Genomic DNA, 19,877 nt, shown 5'->3' with positions numbered 1-19,877 from the left:
TCCTAATATCACTTTAGCATAAAATAAACCTTTGCATTTTTGCAAACATTAATGTGTGTGACTGACTTTGCAGATAATGACTTATCCTTCTTGGAACATGTTTATCTCTGGGATTGTCAGAGGTCAGAGACTTGGAGCTGGCAGAGATTCACTGACTTGCCCAAGGACACTTCAGCACAGTAGAGATTTGGAGCTGTAGGATGAAGGCAGGGACACAGCTCTAATTCACCTTTTAGATTTGACACTGGCTTTTGAGTGAATTTAATTTAATTTTTTATTTAAACTTTTACCATATTATATTATATTATATTATATTATATTATATTATTTAATGGAGGCAATAACTTTTCAAATAAATGTTACAAAGTTCCATATAATAGACTAAAATTCAATAAACTCATGACATAAGCGCAGAATAATGCACAAGTAATATAGTGGAAAATAAATAACAAAATAAGAACAACAAAAATCTGATTGTGCTTTAAGCATGGAACTAGAGACTGCTACTGTAGATTGCACACAGTGCCTAAAGATAGTAAGTACATTTTCTCTCTTGCCAGTGATAATGTCATCTACTTAATGTTACAATGTTCTAGCTGGTCTGTGTGAATACTGAGATACTGAGCATCAAAGACTCAAAATCGCATGTGGAGAATTTCTTTAATTTTTAAAAAGCAATTTTTCTCTTCACAGTTTTATTCTGAACAACACACAAACATAGAGTAACATTCAAAGATAATGAGTCTGTCATTGTGTATCTAAACCAGCCCACGGTGAGCTGTTTGAAGCCCCAATACAGAGCAATAACATGCACACATAAGAGATACAAGCTGAGTGCCAGGAAAACAGTTCTCACCTAACATGATATTTACACAGATAGCAGGTACATAATTATGGCAGCAGTGCTCTCGCTGTCCGCTCCATGTGTGAGCTCTACAAAACTGGAAATAAATGACCTCATCTTGCTTTATATAAAATACAAAAAACACTCACTTCATGTTTTTTTCTATCCAGTCTCGAAAGTTGGCTATTCGTGTCTGAACTGAGTGAGTCTGCTGGTGGCAGTTGGTTTCCTTATAGCTGAAACTCTCTAAACCAAGAAGCTGCCAGCCAGTGCTGGAGGCTCCCTGCGCCTCCTCATGACCCGACAAGACAGTCCTTGTGGATGGTAACACAACTGGCACTGTTGTGATGCCTGGAACAACACTGGCACAAGGGCTGTGAGTACTGGAACGCTTCCTTATGACACACAGTGAATTATCACTCATGACTGTGGTATGTGCTGCTCCTTGAGCAAATTCTCTTTCGCATTGAGCAATGTCACCCAACTCAACAAGTTTCGTCTGGCCTGAGGGAGTGTAGCGGCTCAGCTGCCTGTGATCGCTTGGTAAAATCCACCTTGCAGTGTAAGCTTCTTGTGCCGTCACCTCTCCTCCTTGCACTTTGGGGAGACACACTGGCAGCACCCGCTCACTGATCTTGGCCTTGTCTTTAAGCTTGAGCACAGCCACGTTGGAGTCTGGGGCAGAGAAAAAATGTGGATGGACTAAAATGTCTGAAACCTGTTAGGGCAGAAAGAAAAAAGGAGCGAAAATGGATGAAAATTTGAAGTCAGAATACCTGAGAAAGCCTGATTCCACTAACAATCTGCCAAGTTTTGTTGTTTTTGGAAAAACCGTCAAGATCAGATAATATGCATCAAGATGCGCAAATGTTTAAAATCAAAATTAAATATAGTCGTATCCCAGCAAAGCTTTAAGTGCACATCTAAATGCAAAAGGATTTCTTCCTGTACAAACAAACCTATCCAGAGGATTATATTTATTTAATGAAGATTCCGTGCTTAATACTTTATCACTGCATCTGCTGTTTGGTAGATTTTGCAGTCATGGGAAACTTTTGCTGGCTGTCTGGCCTGAAAATAAAAAGATGTAAAACCTGTTAAGACCATAATACGCATGGTTTTGGTAATTTGTAGGTCAAAGGATGTTTAGGCTTCTGGGTTAAAAGTAGAATAGTTGTGGTTGAAACATTTTTTAGACATCTATTCAACCAGTGCTCCAGTGTAAAAAACTATTTCAACTGGCAGTTAAGACCTTATAGTCTCTTGAAAACAAACACACTTCTATACAATCTAAACATCTCTGACAACGTTCAGCATTATATTAATGGAAAAGTAAAGCACACCAAGGTCTGTAGTGACGTGCTCATCATTGAAAGTTAAGAATACATAAATATTGTCGCACACTCTAGCTTCATATACATATCTCTTTTATTAGTGTGTCGTTTCGACCTTCAGGCCTTCTTCATGATCAATCTTGAAAAAGGCCTGAGGTCCGAAACTTTAACTTAAGAATAGACAAAAACTTGTCACACACTCTGGCTTCATTTGCATATCTCTTTTATTAGGATGGCGTTTCGGCCCTCAGGCCTTTTTCAAGATCGATCTTGAAGTAGACCTGGGGGCCGAAACGTCATCCTAACAAAAACAAATGCAAATGGAGCCGGAGTGGGCGACAATTTTTTTTCTCTTCTCAAGTTTCAGCTTTTGAAATAACTGAACACAGTTTTAACCTTGGCGTCTAAATGTCTAGGTCATAAGTCCAGAGCTCAATGCTTGCTGGGAAATTATGTGACTCTATAAATAACATGTGTTTGTACTCTCAAAACATCACTATTGTTTAAAAAAAAAGTCTTTAGTAACTCATCTAATAAAAGCAAAATCATAAAAGATCTGATGGGATTTCACCCAAAACTAGTTACTAGATCTGGCTTGAAGACTGTGTTGTACCCTGAGGTGGTGCAGGCTTTTCAGCCAATCCTGTGACGTCTGGTATTGCATGCCTGTGACAACCTTCACATGTGCAGGGTGAAGGGTCTGCAGCGTGTCCTCGTCTACCACACACTGAGCTGCCACCAGGAGGCTACGCTGGGTGAGCAGAGCCCCGCTGCAGGCCAGGTACCAGAATGAGGACTCCTCTGAGGCCCCCTGCTGGATAGACATGGTTATTCCATGTGGGCTCCTTTGGGTGCTGGTGGTGTGATCAGGAGGTGAGCGGATATAGACGGCTGCGTGCCACGGCCACTGAGCGTCTGTGAGGTTGTGTGGATTGAAAGTGCCGAATTTGCCGCAAACTGTGGGAAGGCATCAGTCAGAGAGAAGGAGTGCATCAAAAAATGTAAACTCATAAGAAGCAGGCAGTAAAAAGTAGAGTATAATAAAAGTGAAAAACTTTTAATATAAGCTGAAGGTAATGCTGGTGTAAACATAATTCTGCCTTTTTTTCCTTACAAAGAAAAAGTTCTGCAAGACTTAAAAAGCCCTCCACACACAGGCAGGTTGCTTTGTATTCTACCTATTCTTGCTAATTAGCCAAATTAGCTTAAAGTTGTAGTTGGGTGGAGCTTTGCTTCACTTTCACAAGTTCACCAAACTTCACAAAGCAATATGAATTACAGGCATCCCACACAAAGTGGTGCAACAAAATTAATTGCACCATGTGGTTATGACTAATCGGGCAAAAAAACCTGAAAATACCTGCATGGAGGGGGCAATGAAGGCGTAGTGTATTTAAAGGAATAGTTTCACCTTTTGGAAAATCTGCTTATTCGCATATTTGCCATAAATTAGATGATTCCTTTGGAATAGAGTAGGGCTAGCTGTTGCTAGTCTTTATGCTAAGCTAAGCTAGCCGGCTGCTGGTTCTGGCGTCAAATTCATTGTCTGTTTAGTGGGTTTCTCCTGAGCCCAGGTTTCTCCTGCGAGTTGTAAAATTAGAAATATAGTGTCATTTAATTTACAATGTAATATCTAAAGGTTTCTAACATTTGCTAACATTAGGTTTGTCAAACCAGATCATGTCGCACTTTTTAGCAATAAAATAAATAAATGTGTTGAATTGAGCAACAGTTACTGCTAATGAATTCAACAATACATTTCTGTACACTATGTGACATAGTCTCCTTTAAGGTAGAACATGCATGTCTGCTCTCACCTGGTGAGCAGGAAACATGGCGTCCACTCCACCTGCCAGTCTTCAGACAGGTGCGCCGGGAGCTTCCTGTGTGGCGGTAGAGCTGGGAGGCACACTTGTACTCGATGCTCGTGTAGACAGGGTGAAAACCACGAGGAAGCTCCACGGAGTCGGTGTCGTCTGTTTTTGACTGTTCATCCAATGTGATAGGAATAAAACCAGCTGACAACAAATCGTGCATGTTGTACCTGGATGAGAGCCTGTTTCTTTGGATCCGATTCTCTCTGTGGAAAAGGAAAAAAAAAATGTTGTCTTGTCTCATAGCTTCTTATCTGCACTTGAATAACTTAACACTGTTGCCAATGTGAACTACGTCCATCACAATTCTGAATTCTAAGTTCAATTTTAAAGATACATAAAGGTAGTCCGACTGAAATGAAGTGAAATGCTGGCGCCAGGTGAAAAAGTCAGTAGGCATATAGTGGCTTTGAATTGATTAAATCATGTTTATACACATAGTGTCTCAGGTGTTACCTTGATATTAGATGTGGCTTCACAACACTTTGTCGCACAAGTTGAGACACTCTGGGCTCTCGACATGCTGTGTGGGCAAATGACTATTAGTACACGAGAATCACTTTCTGAGCCTCCATTGCAGAAACAGTTTGAATAAATTGCCCGTTAGCTAACAATTATTTATGCTACTAAAGTCTGAGTGAATATGCACAATTCTGTGCTTAATATACAAACATATTCATTATCAAGAAAAAGTCTAAACTGATTCATCCGTACAAATGGCCTTGTTTACTACACACCCATCACAGTGCTTTCACATGTCAGAATATGTAGATTTCCAGGTAAACTTGGGTGTCAGGCGTCTACCCTTTTTACAGAGTAAGGCAGTGTAAAGAATAACACTGCGTTTCCAACACTAATGTGTTTTTGAAAACACTTACCTCTCACACACTTGGGCAGCCTGCTACTCCAGGATCCATTTGTGAGGCAGGTACTCTGGTGGTTTCCACTCAGAATATAGGACTTTTTACAGAAAAACTCAATGTTTACCAAACCACCAGCTGTGCCAGGAGCAGGTCTGTGGTAGCCATTGAGCAATTTGGGCGGGGGGGGACACTGGACCCTCCTTGTTTTGGCTGTGTGAGTGTGTGTTTGGGAGAGAAAAGGAGCAATGACTGCACTGCATGGCTTTCATACTGTACAAACACCAAACAGGAAGACCAGAAAGCACCTGGTGTAACAGTACCTTTTACACATGTGGGGACCATGTGACTCCACGTGCCATTAGGCAGACAATTCCTCTGCTGGGAGCCGATCAGTGTGAAGGATGGCTGGCACCAGTAGTTTACAGATACAAGCTCTTCCTTTGTTCCGTATACAGGTAGCAAATACCCGTTCTCCGGTTTTTCTGGGAGAGCACACACTGGATTCTCGATGGCTGAAACTGTGGAGAAATTTTGAATGAAAAACAAACCCCACTGAATCAACAGCTGATACAAAACTGACACAAAACAGTGTTTCTGTTGCCTAAAACTCATTCACAATATTTAACACTGGGTTTTGTTGAGAGTACGGTCTTACTACTTGGGTCTAGAACTTGAACTTTCTCTGGCTAAGATGTTTTGATGATATATTTGACTGCTATGAATCTTTTATATAAAAAAGAAAAAAAAAAGCAACTAAGTCCCTCCCAAAACCCCCCCCTCCCAAATCCAAAATGGCAGCTGAGGTCATCTTGAAAAATTTACTTTTGAACCAGAGCACATAGCTCAGAAATCCAAGATGGCCCCCATCCAGGCAAAACAAGTCCAGGGGTTATTCTTTTATATCTCCTTGTGTCTGCTGTGACATTGTAAATAATTGGATAAGATAAGACAAAATATTCCTTTGAGGTTGTGAAACTGAATCCATTGTAACTAAGAATGTAGGAGACTGACTTACTTGGGTGCCAGCAAAGGATGACCCTCATTTTCCTTAAATGAAATCCAGTGTAGTAGTTTGAATCAAACTGGTAAACATATTTTTATTATTGCTCAGATGACACTAGTGTTGTAGTGTGAAATAACAAAATCCTACTTTGACTTATAGATGTGATCTTTACTGTAACACTCATTCTGGCTGCACTACTCTGATATGCGCTGGTATGTTGATATGTCTGATATGTTATTCAGCAAGATTTAGTGTCCACGAGGGACAGGCTGGATAAATGAGATGCAAGTTAGATGCATGATTTACTTCAAAGAGGTGAAAAGGAGAGGGATGAGTATGATAGATCTGTGTCCCTGAGTGTCCGCCTCACATCACTGCCCCGTATAGGAAGCTGCACACGCAGCAGAATGAAAGAAAAAGGTCGAGGAGCAAATGTATGCACGGCCCGGACAGCAGAGCATCCTCTGATAAATGTTAAGTATGAATTCCTACAGTATATCATGACTAACATACATGTTCTTGTTATTTTGTCTATCAGTACCGTGTGTGTGTATGTAAGCAGCATTCACATAACTAACAATTATTGTACCTGCCTGAACTCTCCTGAAAAGTCAGAACAAAGCCATCAAAGTTGTTGTAGCCATCTGAGGTGAACAGGATGTGCAGGAGGCTCCCAGAGCTTTTTACAGGAGGAGGCAGCTGATCCCCGCAAAAGCGTCCAATCACAGGGGAGCTCAGATCCTCGCCGTCACGCACCTCAACGTAGTCATAACGGCAGTTATGGTCAGACTCCAGACTGAGCAGTGAAAACCTGCAGTGTTGCCAAAGAGAAGCCATATATAACTGATTTTTCCCAGCTAAATGTGACTGCTGTGTTTTGTCAGGCACTGTGTAAACCTCTCAGATCATATAGAACAAAGCTTTTTATTCATTTCACTCAAACACTGAACTAAATCTTACCCTGATTTTGGCCTCATATGTATTCTAACTCTGCACTGGTCTCAACTTCAGGCCAAACATTAAAATCTCTCGATTGCTTTTCTCGCTATTTATCACCTGAAGTTACTTAATTAACATAACTTGTCTTTAGCCTTTACAAATAAAGACTGACCAGTTTGTTCTGTTCAGGTGGACGTGAAATCTACGTCAAATTGACCCACCTCAACTCGATGCTGCTGCCCTTCTCCACTTGCACCGTCCATTCACATCGAGCATTTGTTGGGTAGCTCTCCAAGACAATGTGACCCTGAGCCCGCTGAATGACGCCTCCGCACGCTGCCCACAAGAGAACTGTGATTACTTTCACTCAGTGAATTCACATTCTCGTTAATTGTGTGTTTATCACAATGGCACTCAGCATTTTCACTGGTGGACCAGTGATGCCACATGCTGTATAAGAGGGCAGATGACTTTCCAATAACATATGAGATGATGGGCTCCAACCAGCCCCTTCATTAACCATAATTATAAACATCATGCTGGTTTTCATGCTGGCACGTGTGTGTTCCTCAGGAGGACTAAAAAAGCAATGAAAATTGTCCTCACTAATGAAAGGGACCAGAGTGAGGGATGAAATTAGAGTCTGATATTAAATGGTTAAAAGGTTTTACGCTTTTAGAATATTCTAGAATTCACTAGCCTTTTTGTACACGCTGCCCTGCACAGAATTATTATAATCATGCAGCCTATTTGATTTGATTTGAGTTTAAACAGGTCGTGCAGAACAAGAGAAGCTGCACAATGGCTCCAAGCCTTCTCTTAGCAGAATGGCAGTCAACCTATGGGCCACGGGAGTGAATAATCTTGTTTTCTTTCCTTTATTACCAGTACTTATTTGATTTGAATCATTTAGGTCTGATAGCTGCTGAGGCACCATCCTGATAATTCATTTTTTTTTTATGATAACAAAACAAGACTTCTGTGGCTGTTGCTTGGCAGAAATCAAACAAAAAAGCATTGTCGCCACCAAGTGTCCTCACGGTGTATTACAAATGTGGATGCAGATCCATTGTTCTGTAAATTAATTTTGTTTCCTTTTAGATATAGATAATAAAGAGCTGTATTTGTAGGTGATGGATTATGTTTTTGAAACATACAGCAAAATTGCTGCACATATAAATAAAGCCTAACAATACATAAAGTCACTTTAAGCTGTCACATGTAGTTAGTCTTTAAGAAGCCTTTAGGATGATTCAGTCATATGATGACTGGCCAGTAAGAACTTCATTTGCAAATGTCATCTAAAAACAAAGACTAGCATTCAGCCACAGCGATGTATCGATCATATGCAAAAACACATCAGTGCTTGGGGAATGTTGCAGTGCAGCTGATCAATTCTTCATAAGGATAAGGAAGCATGGTGCATGGTATCCATGTTTTCTCCTGTCAGCATTGAAATTCAAGATTATTCTTCTACTTCTGTGGTGAGATAAGTCCTTACAGCAAAAGCGCATTACAGCAATATAACTCACTTTTACAGTCCCCTCCACTCCAGCCTTGGCGACACTCAGTGCAGTACTTCCCATTGACAAAGAAATCATCGTTGGCCTTCCACGTTCCATTGTGGCAGGTTTTACAGTTCTCAAACAGACTGCAGCCTGGCAAGGACAAAGTGTCATAATAATATCAATACGATTTTTAAATCAATTTGACTCTCTTAGTCGCTGACTAGTGTAACCCCTTAGTGATTTTACATGGTATGGTAGGTATGGTAGGTTTTATTCTAGGACATATGACTTCATAGACAGACGGTTAGGTATTTTAAGCCTCTGAGAGCACCAGCTGCTTGTTTGGAATAAACTGTAGAAGTGGAACTGGGTGGGCACCATGAGCAGCAAGACAAAAATAAGCTCCTGGCAGGTTATTACAGATAAAAGAACTTCTATAAGCAGCAATGAAAGTGTACCTGGGTGAATGATACAGGGGTCACACTGATCCCGAGCATTGCGGCAGCAGGGAACAGTGTAGCCCACCCTCGACCCTTTTGAAGGACACTGACACTGGATCAGGTGGTACTCACAACACGGACGACACATGACGCTCCACTCGGAGCTCGGACAGTTGTCTCCTGTCGGAACTGTGGAACCAAAACAAAGGACAGTGGCATCAAACTCAATACGCACCTAGTTCTAATACTTAAACTTAGATATTTCTATCTATTTCTATATCTATCTATAAAAAACTGAATGACCAATTTAGCCCTGCAGCACATTTCTGTTTCTGCATGTGGTCATAGAACTGCAGCGAGGAGGGCCGAGGTACAAATAGGTCCCTTTAGCATATTTTCCGGTTCTGTGGCGATGCAGATCAGACTCTCTCTTCCAACACATGTACAACATTTCATGAGGACTGGACTAACTGCTGAGGTGTGAAATCTGTCTTGGCAGGTGATTCAGTGGCAGGTGATGCTATCAAGCTCAAACGGGACTGTACACTGCCTGCAAACCAAATCTCAGACCTGATGCCTTGACCTCAAATCTCATACCTTGTGAGCTCTGACCCAGAATCATGCACCGCGTTGAGCAGCTTGGCAAGCGGCGACGGTTTCAAATATGTCCCAAAATCCCACTGAAGATGGCAGGTTCTTTTTTTTTTTTTTTCACAAACCCATTTGGAATACTAGATATGTCGATGAATGTTTGAACTGTTTTATGTTATTGTTCTCTCAAACACCAGACATATACAACAAAGCAGTGGAAAAGTGGGCTCAGGATGAAATTCACAAGGGCCTACAGCCTTCATCATAGGTGTAATCCTGCACATCAATAGTTATGGATTTCTGTGCTAAATGAAATGTAAAAGCCCCCCAGATATGGAACCCTTGCTAATATGCCCAATATCTGCATTATTTGCCAATGAAAACAGCTGTGTACAAGCCAGAGCAGGAGAGGTTATGTGTGGCTCTTATTTCAGTGAGGCACATAGAGTCCTTAGCAGCAGAGGTGACTCACCGTCATGAGATAACTCCACTGTTAGTCAGAAATTAAGTCAACAGTCCACGACATTTTCACAAAGAAGAGGCAATGAGATGGAAAGACTCTTCGGTATTGTGTACAGTAAGAACATTCACCAAACGCTGCAAATGTCTTCTACTTACCATGTGGCCACGGTGTTACACAAACACAGAGATTGAGGAGGAGGTAGTAGAGTTTGGGGCTCAGAAGAGTGAGCATGGGCACTTTCCATGCCTGGAAAGTGAGCATTTTGGCTGCCAAGCCCACAGCAGTAAACTTCCAGAGAAGTTCCAAGAAGGTAGCACTAACTCAGTGTTATCTACAGATCTTCCTGTCTGCTCAAAAATATGACGTAGCAGCGAATGATGTATTCTCCCATCTCAGCGTAATGGGCAGAGATCCTTAACCCATTCCTTCCATCATGCATCCCTTTGTGAAAGCTTGTGTTTGCTCTCAAATTGTTCAGCTCGAATCAGTGCCGGGTATGCAACTAGTTCCTGTTTCTCTGCTCTTGTTGCGAGTCCAGAATGAGTGCTGTCTGCTGAATAGCAACAGGGGAAAAACACTTGCTGGCGAAGGGAGTGGAAAGTGCATTTGAGGGAAATAAAGACATGCTAATGAGGAAAACAGCGAGGCGAGATGAAAGAAGTCCAGAGAAAACAAATTCCATCTGTCAGTTTGCTGAGAGAGGTTTCAGGAAAAGAAGTGAAGTGAATGTCTCCCAAGCTTCCAGTTAGATTTTCAAAGTCATTCTTTTTTTCCCCCCCCAAAAATGGCAAAAGTCATGTGAAAAAAATCCACGTGCAGGTGCATCAAGCCAAATGTGTTTACTGATGCTTCATCATACACCAGCTGTCATGCCAGACACGGCCATTTCGTAACTTTTTAAAAGACAGATAACAGATGTCGCCTCCATGAAATGTTTATGATCTCAGTCTCCGTAGATGTGCCAGGAGCAATGAGGCCGACAGGATCGTCACAGCCCATTTCATGCCCAAGGTTTCTTTTCCATTACCTAAGCCTTTACTTAGGAGTTTCCATGTTTTGATATCTGTTCTCATCTTCTCCATTACAGCAGATTGTAAGCAGACAGCTTGTGACTGATAATACTACATATACATTTATAAAGACTGGTGTCTTTTACTTTTTTGGATATTTTACTTTGTGTGACATTTTTTAATATTACCAAGATGACGGTTAAATCATTCTTTGATTGTACATAGCATATTAATTGTGATCTACATTATATTGATCTGACATATCTTAAATATAATCAGTGTGTGGTGATAACATTGCAATGACAATTCAAAAGAATCTCTATGAGTTTAGACAATTTCTCCCACCTCTTACGATAGATAAACCATTTACCTGCTGAATTAGTTGAAAAATTGTCACCAGCAGGGCTGTTTTTATTAGCTCATGAACAGTTGATGCTTTGGAGATAAATGTCTTTACAGGATAGTGACAACATCTTAATTTTCTTGTTGATGCACCCCAGGCCTTCAGCAATAACAAAGGCTTTAGTGTTTTCTTTTAAAGCTGCACTTATGCTCGTATATTTTTACCATTAGAGGGCAGAAGATCTCTATGATAAATTGATGGTGACAAATCATTCGCCTTAACACAACCCTGCTATGATGAGGCTATTATATTAGTAAAGAATTGCCTATTGGTAAATTTAGCAGACGCAGAACAGCAAAAAGTCAATAGTCATTCACAGAGTCATTAGTTTGCTAGATGTTCACAAGCTTTTCTTGATCTGTATGATTGATGCTGGGAGGCTGATGTGAAAACCTGTCCAGCTTGACTGAGTGTGGGCTAATATGCGAGACTGAAAGCTGTAATTTGTGCTAAAAGCTGCCCATATAAAGTCCACATGCTCAAGTGCACAAGTCAACATCAATTATGTTTCATCCTGAACATACAGATCAGGTGCGAATCAAAAACTATGATTACATTTTGAATCGCACTGAAGAACACATATGTGGGCAAACCAGGTGGGTACCCATCTACCCATCTACCCATCTACCCATTTGTTTCTTTGGTTGTTTCTTTTTTTCTGTGATACAGAATCTGTGTTGTGTGGTGAAAAGGGTTGCTCATGGATGCCCACAGTGTCTTTCGGTTTTACGGCCTTTTGTTTCAGTCTGATCATTCTCATCAGCATCATTTTAGCACAACGCTCTGATAAGCCCAGTGTATTCTCCCTGCCTGGCACATAAGGACAGACAGTTAGGCAAAGTTAGCGACTTTAGCAGTGAGAGCTGGTGGTGACCAAAATAGAGCTGGAAGGATACATATTACACATTAACAACTGTGTTTACAGCTTATTTTGTTGCCCTTAAGCGGCAAAGACGTCAATTAATTTAATCATACTGAGGACATTAAACTACATGAAACAATGTAACTAGCGGAGGTATTGAGAAACATAAAGTGTGCAACCCTCATGGCATGACAAGAGTGTGTTCCCACGTACAGAGAGATTTTAACTGAAAACACCCCAGCAGTAATTAACTCTGGCATCAACAAAGTGACAAGCACATTTTGACCACCACTTTGAGCTGACACACATAAAGAAACATGAGTGACTACTTATGATACTTGCAGCCTTTGAACTGTCAGTCATCGTTGAAGATTTCGCCTCGTCCTGTCACGCTGAACCTGACCCAGCCAGAGATGAGAGAGAGAGATGAGGGGTGGGGGATTATGTATTCCACATTATGACACAGTTATAAAACTTTCATTGGTGTCACAAGGCCAAATTCACTGTTGAAATGAGTTCTTGACATCAGAGACCAGTGTTTTTCGGTTCGTGTAATTACCCATGGTGCTCTTTCAGCTATTTTTAGCCGCCCCATTGCTCAGAGAAATATTCCATTTGGAGCCCAGAGACTCTCATCCCGCTCGGCTTCAGCATCCACTGACCTTCCTCACCTCCATCCAGTGTTGACAATAACCACGCCACCCACATTAGCGACAGTGACACACGGAGGGCGCCGCTCACTGAAACACATCTTATCACCTTAATTGAGGCCCCAGAAGTAGCAAGAATTATGAAGACAGATAGATATTAACTGTGGGTGTATTTAGCAATCTGGACTACCAAGACAGATAGAATTAGACACAGTGGCTGCGTCTTTACACAAAAGAATAATAAGAAAAAACATTTTTCTATGAAAAATAAAATAAAAATTAGCATTTTACTAAAATGGTTAAATACTTAATACTTAAACAATGATATTGAATATATTCCTATTATTAGCAGTTTTCTGGCTCACAGCGTAATCTCCAACAATGTACTAGCTTTAGTACCAGTGACCTACAAATAGGATGATTTCCATACAGTAACTTCTGTCTGTATAAGTATGTCTAGTCATTTTGTTAATTCATTATGTATTTATTTCAGCAGGTGTAAGAACATTCACCTTCCTTAACACTCTGAATAATGAATCATTCCTTTGTACATCAATATACATTACACTCAGTGAGGGAGCTGTTCAGACATGAACATATGCACATTTGCATTTCTGGCCACCTGCTCCTTGTGTGAGGCAGTGGTCAGCATGTGGAGATACTTGGTAATGTTGCGCTCCAAGCTGTCCTCTCAACAGTATTGACCTTTGAAGGCAGGCGGCGGCTCGTGTCAACGTTTTGCTTGAAGCGTGCAAAAAACCACACGACCGCCAGCTTCATTAACTTCTCAGGCACATCGGAGATGAGCACAGGCAGAACGGAGTTAAGATGGTTTAATGGCTTGAATATTTTCCTCATAAGATAGATAAAAAGGTGGGGAAGCTCAGACTTTGCTCCATTTGTTTTGGTTCTGTTATCATGAGATTACAGTTGAAAATATATAACTGATAAATCAAACTCTCTACTTTTAAACTGCAAAATATCACATTGTCATACGGTCATATACACCAATAGGAAAACTTGAGAGCAGTTGACTTGTACACCATCTTTAATGTTTTACTTCAAATAAGCTCACTGGTTCTGTTTTAGTTCAACAGCAACTTAAATGTTACATTTTAGAAAGCTGGTTTTGAATGCAGACAATGGTTTACTTAAAGACGTTCAGGCTGGTAAAGAGATACCTGATATGTAACACCATAAGCCAAGAGAGAATGACAAGTGTGAACAAAGACTCCTCGTGGCACAATGTACACCTGTGACGTGTACAAGATACTGACACATGTAAAAGTAGGAACATGTGAAACATGAGACCTATAAAGAAATATTCTAGCAATGTTATTTTTCACCGCACTTTTGTTTTGAAATGCAAATATATCTTCATAGATCTCATGTCACTGCCGATGTTACAATCTGACTGAGCTCAGAAACACAATGTGCTCTAGGTAGATAAATAATATACAAGTTAAAATGCTAAAGGAGTGTTATGTTTGGGGATAAAAGCCCATTGTACGTTAGTCCCACTGACACAGGGTTTCTGATTGCTGTGCCTGTTGTGTCCTCTATAAACTACAGGATATTACTGATCCCGTTGTCTTGGCTTTGCTCATATTTGAGAAAGCAGACAGGTTCCTCGCCAGAGGTTTCCCTAAAAACATTAACAAAATAGTGATATACATTCATAAAAATGGCAGGTAGGTGTAAAAAAGTCTCTATTTCTGCTGTGATCCTCGATCTGAGTTAATATACCCTCCCTGTGACTAAAAACATGATTTTCTTTCCTTCATTTGCTGAAGAGATCACAAAAGACACATTGTAATTAATTTCATTTAAAAAATAATTGTAAAAAAAGGCCCCAAATGAATGTGAATAGCTTTAAATAAAATATATGTACAAAGTTACTTCAAGCCTCAAGTCAAACCATATAAAATCACAAGACTGTTAAACCTAAACTAAAACCATGATTCCATGTGTGTATCACTTCCATCATATTCTAAATCTGACATTATTTCACATTCTCACGCAGCATGATAAAAGCTGATTATTTCTCAGCCCTGTAGTAATGGCTACACTCCCATGTTACCTTTCTCCCCTGACAGCAGTTTTTCCTTGGCTGAGTCCTGAGGGTCTTTGTGGGGAATCTTCTTCATTTCGAGACTTTTGACCCAAGTGTAGGCTGACGAGCCACCTAGAACCATCATGTTACTGGTCCACCACAGCAAGCTTTTGCTGGAAGAGTTATACACCACCGCAATAACAGTCTGCGCGCAGGCCTTCGCTGTGCCTGAGACGTTGTGTGTGAGCGGACTGGTGAACTTAATCTGGAGGCCCGTGACGTAGCCGATGGCGAAACCAAACACCCCTCCGAGTGTCATCATGGCCCAGAACCTGAGGTCAGAGAGACGGGTGAAGCTGGCGATGTTGCCCAATTCTCCAAACACAATAATGAGCGGGAGGAAGAGGATGCAGGCGTTAATGTTGTTGTAGTAGGACAGCTTCCAGATGTTCCCGTCTACTGCCGGCATCACCTTCTTGGTGTAGATGGCGTTCAGGGAGACAAAAGCGCTGGCCAACACCCCAAAGAAGACACCTGACCAGGACAGGGACCCGGCCAAGCCTTCCTGGTCCACACCGAGCCAGAAACCACCTGGACACATTTAGGACAGAGATATCATGATACACAATGGAGCATTTGTAACACTAGAACAGCCAAACTGCAGGCAGCTTACTTTCAGCAGTGAAATATCCTAATTTGTTATATTTCTTTATTGATTCTTTGTTTAATCTTTTCTGCCAGGAATGAAAATGTTGATTGAAACCAGGACTGTAAAAATGATCTTTGTTTCCAAAGAGATTTGTGAGCTAAATGTTGAGTTTGGCAGGAAATAGTGTTCCTAGAGCCACATTTCATCTATATCAGTGCAAAATGAATAGAGGAAAGAGGAACGCTGTTATAAACTGAAAATGGCAATTTCATACAAATGGTGATGGATTTTGGTTTAATTTCTGTCCAGGAATTATTCTATTACGTGAGTAGGTTTGAATTGAGTCAATGACCAAAATTTGCAAATGGTTTGGGGCCCTCATCTCTAATCAAAGATCATATATTCTGCTCATTTTGAGGTCATGCTGCAATAAAAAGGGCATTTTGCATAATATGGGACCTTAAAAGGGACACTTTAATTCTACAGCATACAGTAATATTTTAGATGGCAATGCCCTAACTGATGTCAAAATTTGGGGAAAGTCTTTTTCTATTTCAAGAACAGTGACGGTGAGCTCAAAGTCAGGTCCATAACAAAACAAACTGTTCTCAGAGTTTGATGTGGAAGAAATTATGATCCCTGCCCTACTCTAACTCGTTTACGCTCATGTGACTGATGCAGCCTGGTTGCAAAATCTTGCAGAAAGGCTTCCCTAAAAGTGGAGCGTATTTATGACGGCAGATTCATGCTCACAGTTTTGCAATGAGGTGCTCAAGTGTATTAAGATGTTGGTTCATGCACTGTATATGAGTGCAGATTGTATTTTTAACCTGCATCAGATGCTGTCAGAAGTTTAAACAGTTCATTTGTTAATCAAGGAGGAGGTCACCATACCTAATATGACCCCACAGCAGAGTATGGCATGGAAGGATGTGGTCTGCTTCAGGATAAAGTAAGACAGCAGCACGTTGAAAACTGTGCTGAGTGAGCGGCCGACCGTGTAGAAAGCCACTCCGACATATTTCAGGCACAGGTTGTTGAAGGTGATCATGCCGATGAACACGACGGACAGCGGCAGCACCTCCCGGGACGTCTTCACGTCGAATCTGACCGACGGGAAGTCGATGAGTCCCGGACACAGTCTGGACAGCAGCTGCATGAGCCAGCAGAGCCCCACGGTCACCACACACTGGTAGAAAGTGACGAACAACGGCGCGTCCAGTTCCCGGTTGTCCAGCAGGTAATTATTAAGGAACACCATTGTTATTGAAACAAACCAGTACAGGACAACCACGGCTGCTATCCGGACAGCTCGGAGTATGAAAGGGTCTCCATGTTCGTCCTGGTCCATCGTTTCCGAGCCGGCCAGAGCCATCCTTAAAATACTGGACCGCTTCAGCTGGGTCCTGTTCATGGTTACAGAGAAATAAAGGACAACCTGGGTCAAAACTGGGGCATTTAAACGTGCTAATGTGTGGCTACAGCCCGGCAGCGGTAGTAATTACACGGTCCAAACATGACGATTGAGTTCCGCCAGCGGCAACAACAGTGCGGCTTCCGATCTAAGTTTTTCAGAATAAAAGCCCATGTACACAAATATATGCCTGACCATAAACCTGGTATGCACAAAAGAAATTGCAAGAGTAGTCCCACAGCTAAATGCAACTTGTTATTCTTATTCTTGATATAATTGATAAACAAAACGTCTGTATGGACTGTTAAGTCTGTCTACCATTAGCCTATAGTGAAACATAACTATATAGTGCAAGACGAACTGGCAATTATAAGTCAAAACTTTTCTTGCTGTTTGCTTTATTACTCAAACATTTAGACAGAGAGCAAAATACTTGCATGCATAAATAACATGGTGTGTAATTGTTAGAAAGCCATATTTACTATTACTGTATTGACTTGCAATCCTGGATTGATTTACAATAGTTGTACTCATTTGTATGATGTATGTGCAGCATCTGTTGTGCATTTCTCTATGGAAAAAATATCTTTAATTAAAAAAACTTTTAATTAATTATGTGCCTTTTTATAATTAGACATGAATAGTAAATGCTGAAGATTGTAAATAGCACTTTGACTTATTCATTTCAAACTAATTTAGGTGGGTGAACCACTTCATGTGTGTAGACCTTAAACAAAAACGATAGATAATGCTGTTTTAAAATTCCTCACTTTTATTTTGAAGGCAGATGCCCAGGACGGAAGTCTCGTTGAATTTGACTACTTCCGTGTTTGAATCGAGATTTTATTTATTTATTATTATTTAAAGATATATTGTCACTGAGTAAATGTATCCAGATTAAAATGCTGTTCGTAATATTCACGATTCTTTCTAAAACAATTTCTGAGCTCTCCTTAACCAAACTAGTAGCTTGCACTACATTGCGCGGAATAGTTTAACTGCCTCATTTCCAACTTCATCAGGTAACTAATCCATTATTGTTTTCAACGTCACTAAAACTATCAGCTGACCACAGAAGTGTTATGTTATGCATTGTCAAAAAGCCTTTCTTACCTTCAACTGTTGGAGATTGCTCTGTGTTTGATTATTCCAACATGGAGATACAAGGAAGTCAGGGCTGTCTGTGGTTTGTCCTGTCCCACCCCTCCCATGAGGCAACGGAACAGGTGGCTTTATCATACACCTGTATTTCCTGGTCTACACAGGACAGCGTGCGGGACAAAAACACGAGAGAATATTATAATACAATGCATGAATAGTACGGTAATAATAATAATATGATAAAGGGCCTTGATAGCTAGCCATGTGGAGTCCCACCTGGAGGGTGTGAGGGCAGTAAAATCATTATGGCCTGATCATCTTGTTTTTAAATTTTAACTTATAAACCTGTCAAAAAGTAGTCCGTTTATTTATCTTTATGTAAATATAATTGACTACCCGAGGAGGTGTCCGAGGATCCCAGTCTGAACTCTGGCTCATTAAAAACAGGAACATGTCCTTCGTCTTGCTTTGCTTTAACCCCTTACTGCCTGAATTTATTTACAATTATATAAAAAAATTAATTATTTGTGTTTTTGCATTCAAGCAGATGCTAAATTAAGTGGAGATTGTTAATTTGAATATAGCATAGCATAGACTAGTACAATATAATAATAGTATGATATAATATATATGTATACATGCATAGGATATATATATATATTTATGTATGTGTGTATGTATCTATGTATATATAATGTATACATAGATGATGCATCAACCAGCATTAGTGGGATACAGAGGCCACCCCAGCTGCATCAAGACCGGAAGAGGTTTGAGGCGAATTTGCGACAACAGGCAACAAGGGGTTAAAACTTGACCAGAAAAATCCAGTCACTCATTTAAAAAAAAGCAAACAGTAGATGTTAGAACAGTAAAGAGCCAGAATAGGAGTGAAGAACAGGAGATCTAACAAGAATGAAGATTTGAATGGGAGTCAGTGGTGTGTGGTAGTCAAACAGGTCTTTCAGATCCTGCAGTCACGAAACACTCAGGAAGAACAACCAGGACCCCTGCAATATCAGTGAAGCCTAATACGTGTTACATATTTAGACATAATCTCACTTCCGCTGGTTTTATTTTAAAGATGGTAAGAAGACATTTGACGATGAGGATATTGTATAAAAAAGCTCTAATCAATTCAAGAAAAACAAAAACTTCTAAAAAAGTGAGACGAAAAGTAAATCTATACTGAAAGTAACCAGGTTAAAGTCACTTACAGGACTGGTTAGTTGACTATATATATATTGGGATGTGGTGGATGATGCTTCAGAGGCACAATTACTTACTTCTGCTTACTTTCTTCAGTCATCTATTGAATTACTTCATCTTAAATGATGTAAAGCTCAATGACATCTTCACTGAACTCCCTCTTCTCACAAATCCAAGTTACTTCTCGAGACAGTATCCTGGTTCAAGTTTTATATACTGTGCATGAGCAACAGTGGACACATTAATATATTATTACTGTACTAAAGCCTCAAGACAGTAGATGGCAGCAAATCACTTTCGATTATGTGGCGGGCTGCTGGGTTATTAAAACACACCTAACTCAAGCAGAGTCATTGTGTGGTTGCACAGTGACGATCAGCTTCATTTGGTAATGAAACAATACGGGCAAACTAAAACACCTCAGACTACTGCCTGCCCTTTTCAGACGCCTCAGATAAAACATGCCATGATCACCTGCAACATGGTCAAAATGTGGCAGTCGGTCTTTCAGTAAAAGCTCATCCGTGTTTTATAGCACCATTCCTCGGATCTCTTCAATGAATACCGTCTGTGAGGCTTTATGGTTAATAATATATGTCACAGTGTGGACGGAGAGAGGTGCAGTAAAAGCTCCGCCTTTGGATTCAAACCAGGGATGTTGTGATAA

General features: G+C 40.5%; 2 protein-coding genes across 4 annotated transcripts; both read right to left on the bottom strand.

The window, feature by feature from the left end:
* Window positions 1-706: 706 nt before the first annotated feature.
* Window positions 707-8,968, bottom strand: pamr1a (peptidase domain containing associated with muscle regeneration 1a). The gene is made up of 10 exons (XM_070835624.1): window positions 8,824-8,968; window positions 8,390-8,515; window positions 7,079-7,193; window positions 6,512-6,729; window positions 5,236-5,433; window positions 4,938-5,125; window positions 4,509-4,591; window positions 3,996-4,222; window positions 2,792-3,135; window positions 707-1,562 (listed from the first exon to the last, which is right to left on the bottom strand). Exons 1-10 carry the CDS (start codon window positions 8,951-8,953, stop codon window positions 990-992), a joined length of 2,202 nt encoding a protein of 733 aa, XP_070691725.1. The 5' UTR covers window positions 8,954-8,968; the 3' UTR covers window positions 707-989.
* On the bottom strand, window positions 2,283-18,076 carry slc35c1 (solute carrier family 35 member C1). Of its 3 annotated transcripts, XR_011584460.1 has the most exons (4): window positions 18,014-18,076; window positions 16,381-16,892; window positions 14,786-15,428; window positions 2,283-2,293 (listed from the first exon to the last, which is right to left on the bottom strand). XR_011584460.1 is itself a non-coding variant. In XM_070835639.1 (2 exons), the coding sequence occupies exons 1-2, from the start codon at window positions 16,898-16,900 to the stop codon at window positions 14,848-14,850; spliced, it is 1,101 nt and encodes a 366-aa protein (XP_070691740.1). In that variant the 5' UTR covers window positions 16,901-16,982; the 3' UTR covers window positions 13,869-14,847. The 3 variants fall into 3 exon arrangements, 1 of the variants encoding a protein (XP_070691740.1); XR_011584459.1 differs by lacking the exon at window positions 18,014-18,076 and having other exon boundaries at window positions 16,381-16,982; XM_070835639.1 differs by lacking the exons at window positions 2,283-2,293; window positions 18,014-18,076 and having other exon boundaries at window positions 13,869-15,428; window positions 16,381-16,982.
* Between the last annotated feature and the right edge of the window lie 1,801 nt (window positions 18,077-19,877).

Source organism: Pempheris klunzingeri, chromosome 1 (assembly GCF_042242105.1).
Source record: "Pempheris klunzingeri isolate RE-2024b chromosome 1, fPemKlu1.hap1, whole genome shotgun sequence".
In the NCBI taxonomy this organism is placed as follows: domain Eukaryota; kingdom Metazoa; phylum Chordata; class Actinopteri; order Acropomatiformes; family Pempheridae; genus Pempheris; species Pempheris klunzingeri.
Note: the sequence above shows the minus strand (reverse complement) of the source record. Positions and strands in the feature narration are given on the sequence as shown.

What these genes read in the sequence shown, in the direction of transcription:
- pamr1a (XM_070835624.1), bottom strand. Translation starts at nt 8,953, where the DNA reads ATGTGTCGTCCGTGTTGTGAGTACCACCTGATCCAGTGTCAGTGTCCT. An exon ending in CCCCTGTATCATTCACCCAG is followed by an intron (nt 8,516 to 8,823) that starts GTACACTTTCAT and finishes TGTCCTTGCCAG; the next exon opens with GCTGCAGTCTGTTTGAGAAC. An exon ending in AAAGCCTGCACCACCTCAGG is followed by an intron (nt 1,563 to 2,791) that starts GTACAACACAGT and finishes CTGCCCTAACAG; the next exon opens with GTTTCAGACATTTTAGTCCA.
- slc35c1 (XM_070835639.1), bottom strand. Translation starts at nt 16,900, where the DNA reads ATGAACAGGACCCAGCTGAAGCGGTCCAGTATTTTAAGGATGGCTCTG. An exon ending in CTGCTGTGGGGTCATATTAG is followed by an intron (nt 15,429 to 16,380) that starts GTATGGTGACCT and finishes AAATGTGTCCAG; the next exon opens with GTGGTTTCTGGCTCGGTGTG.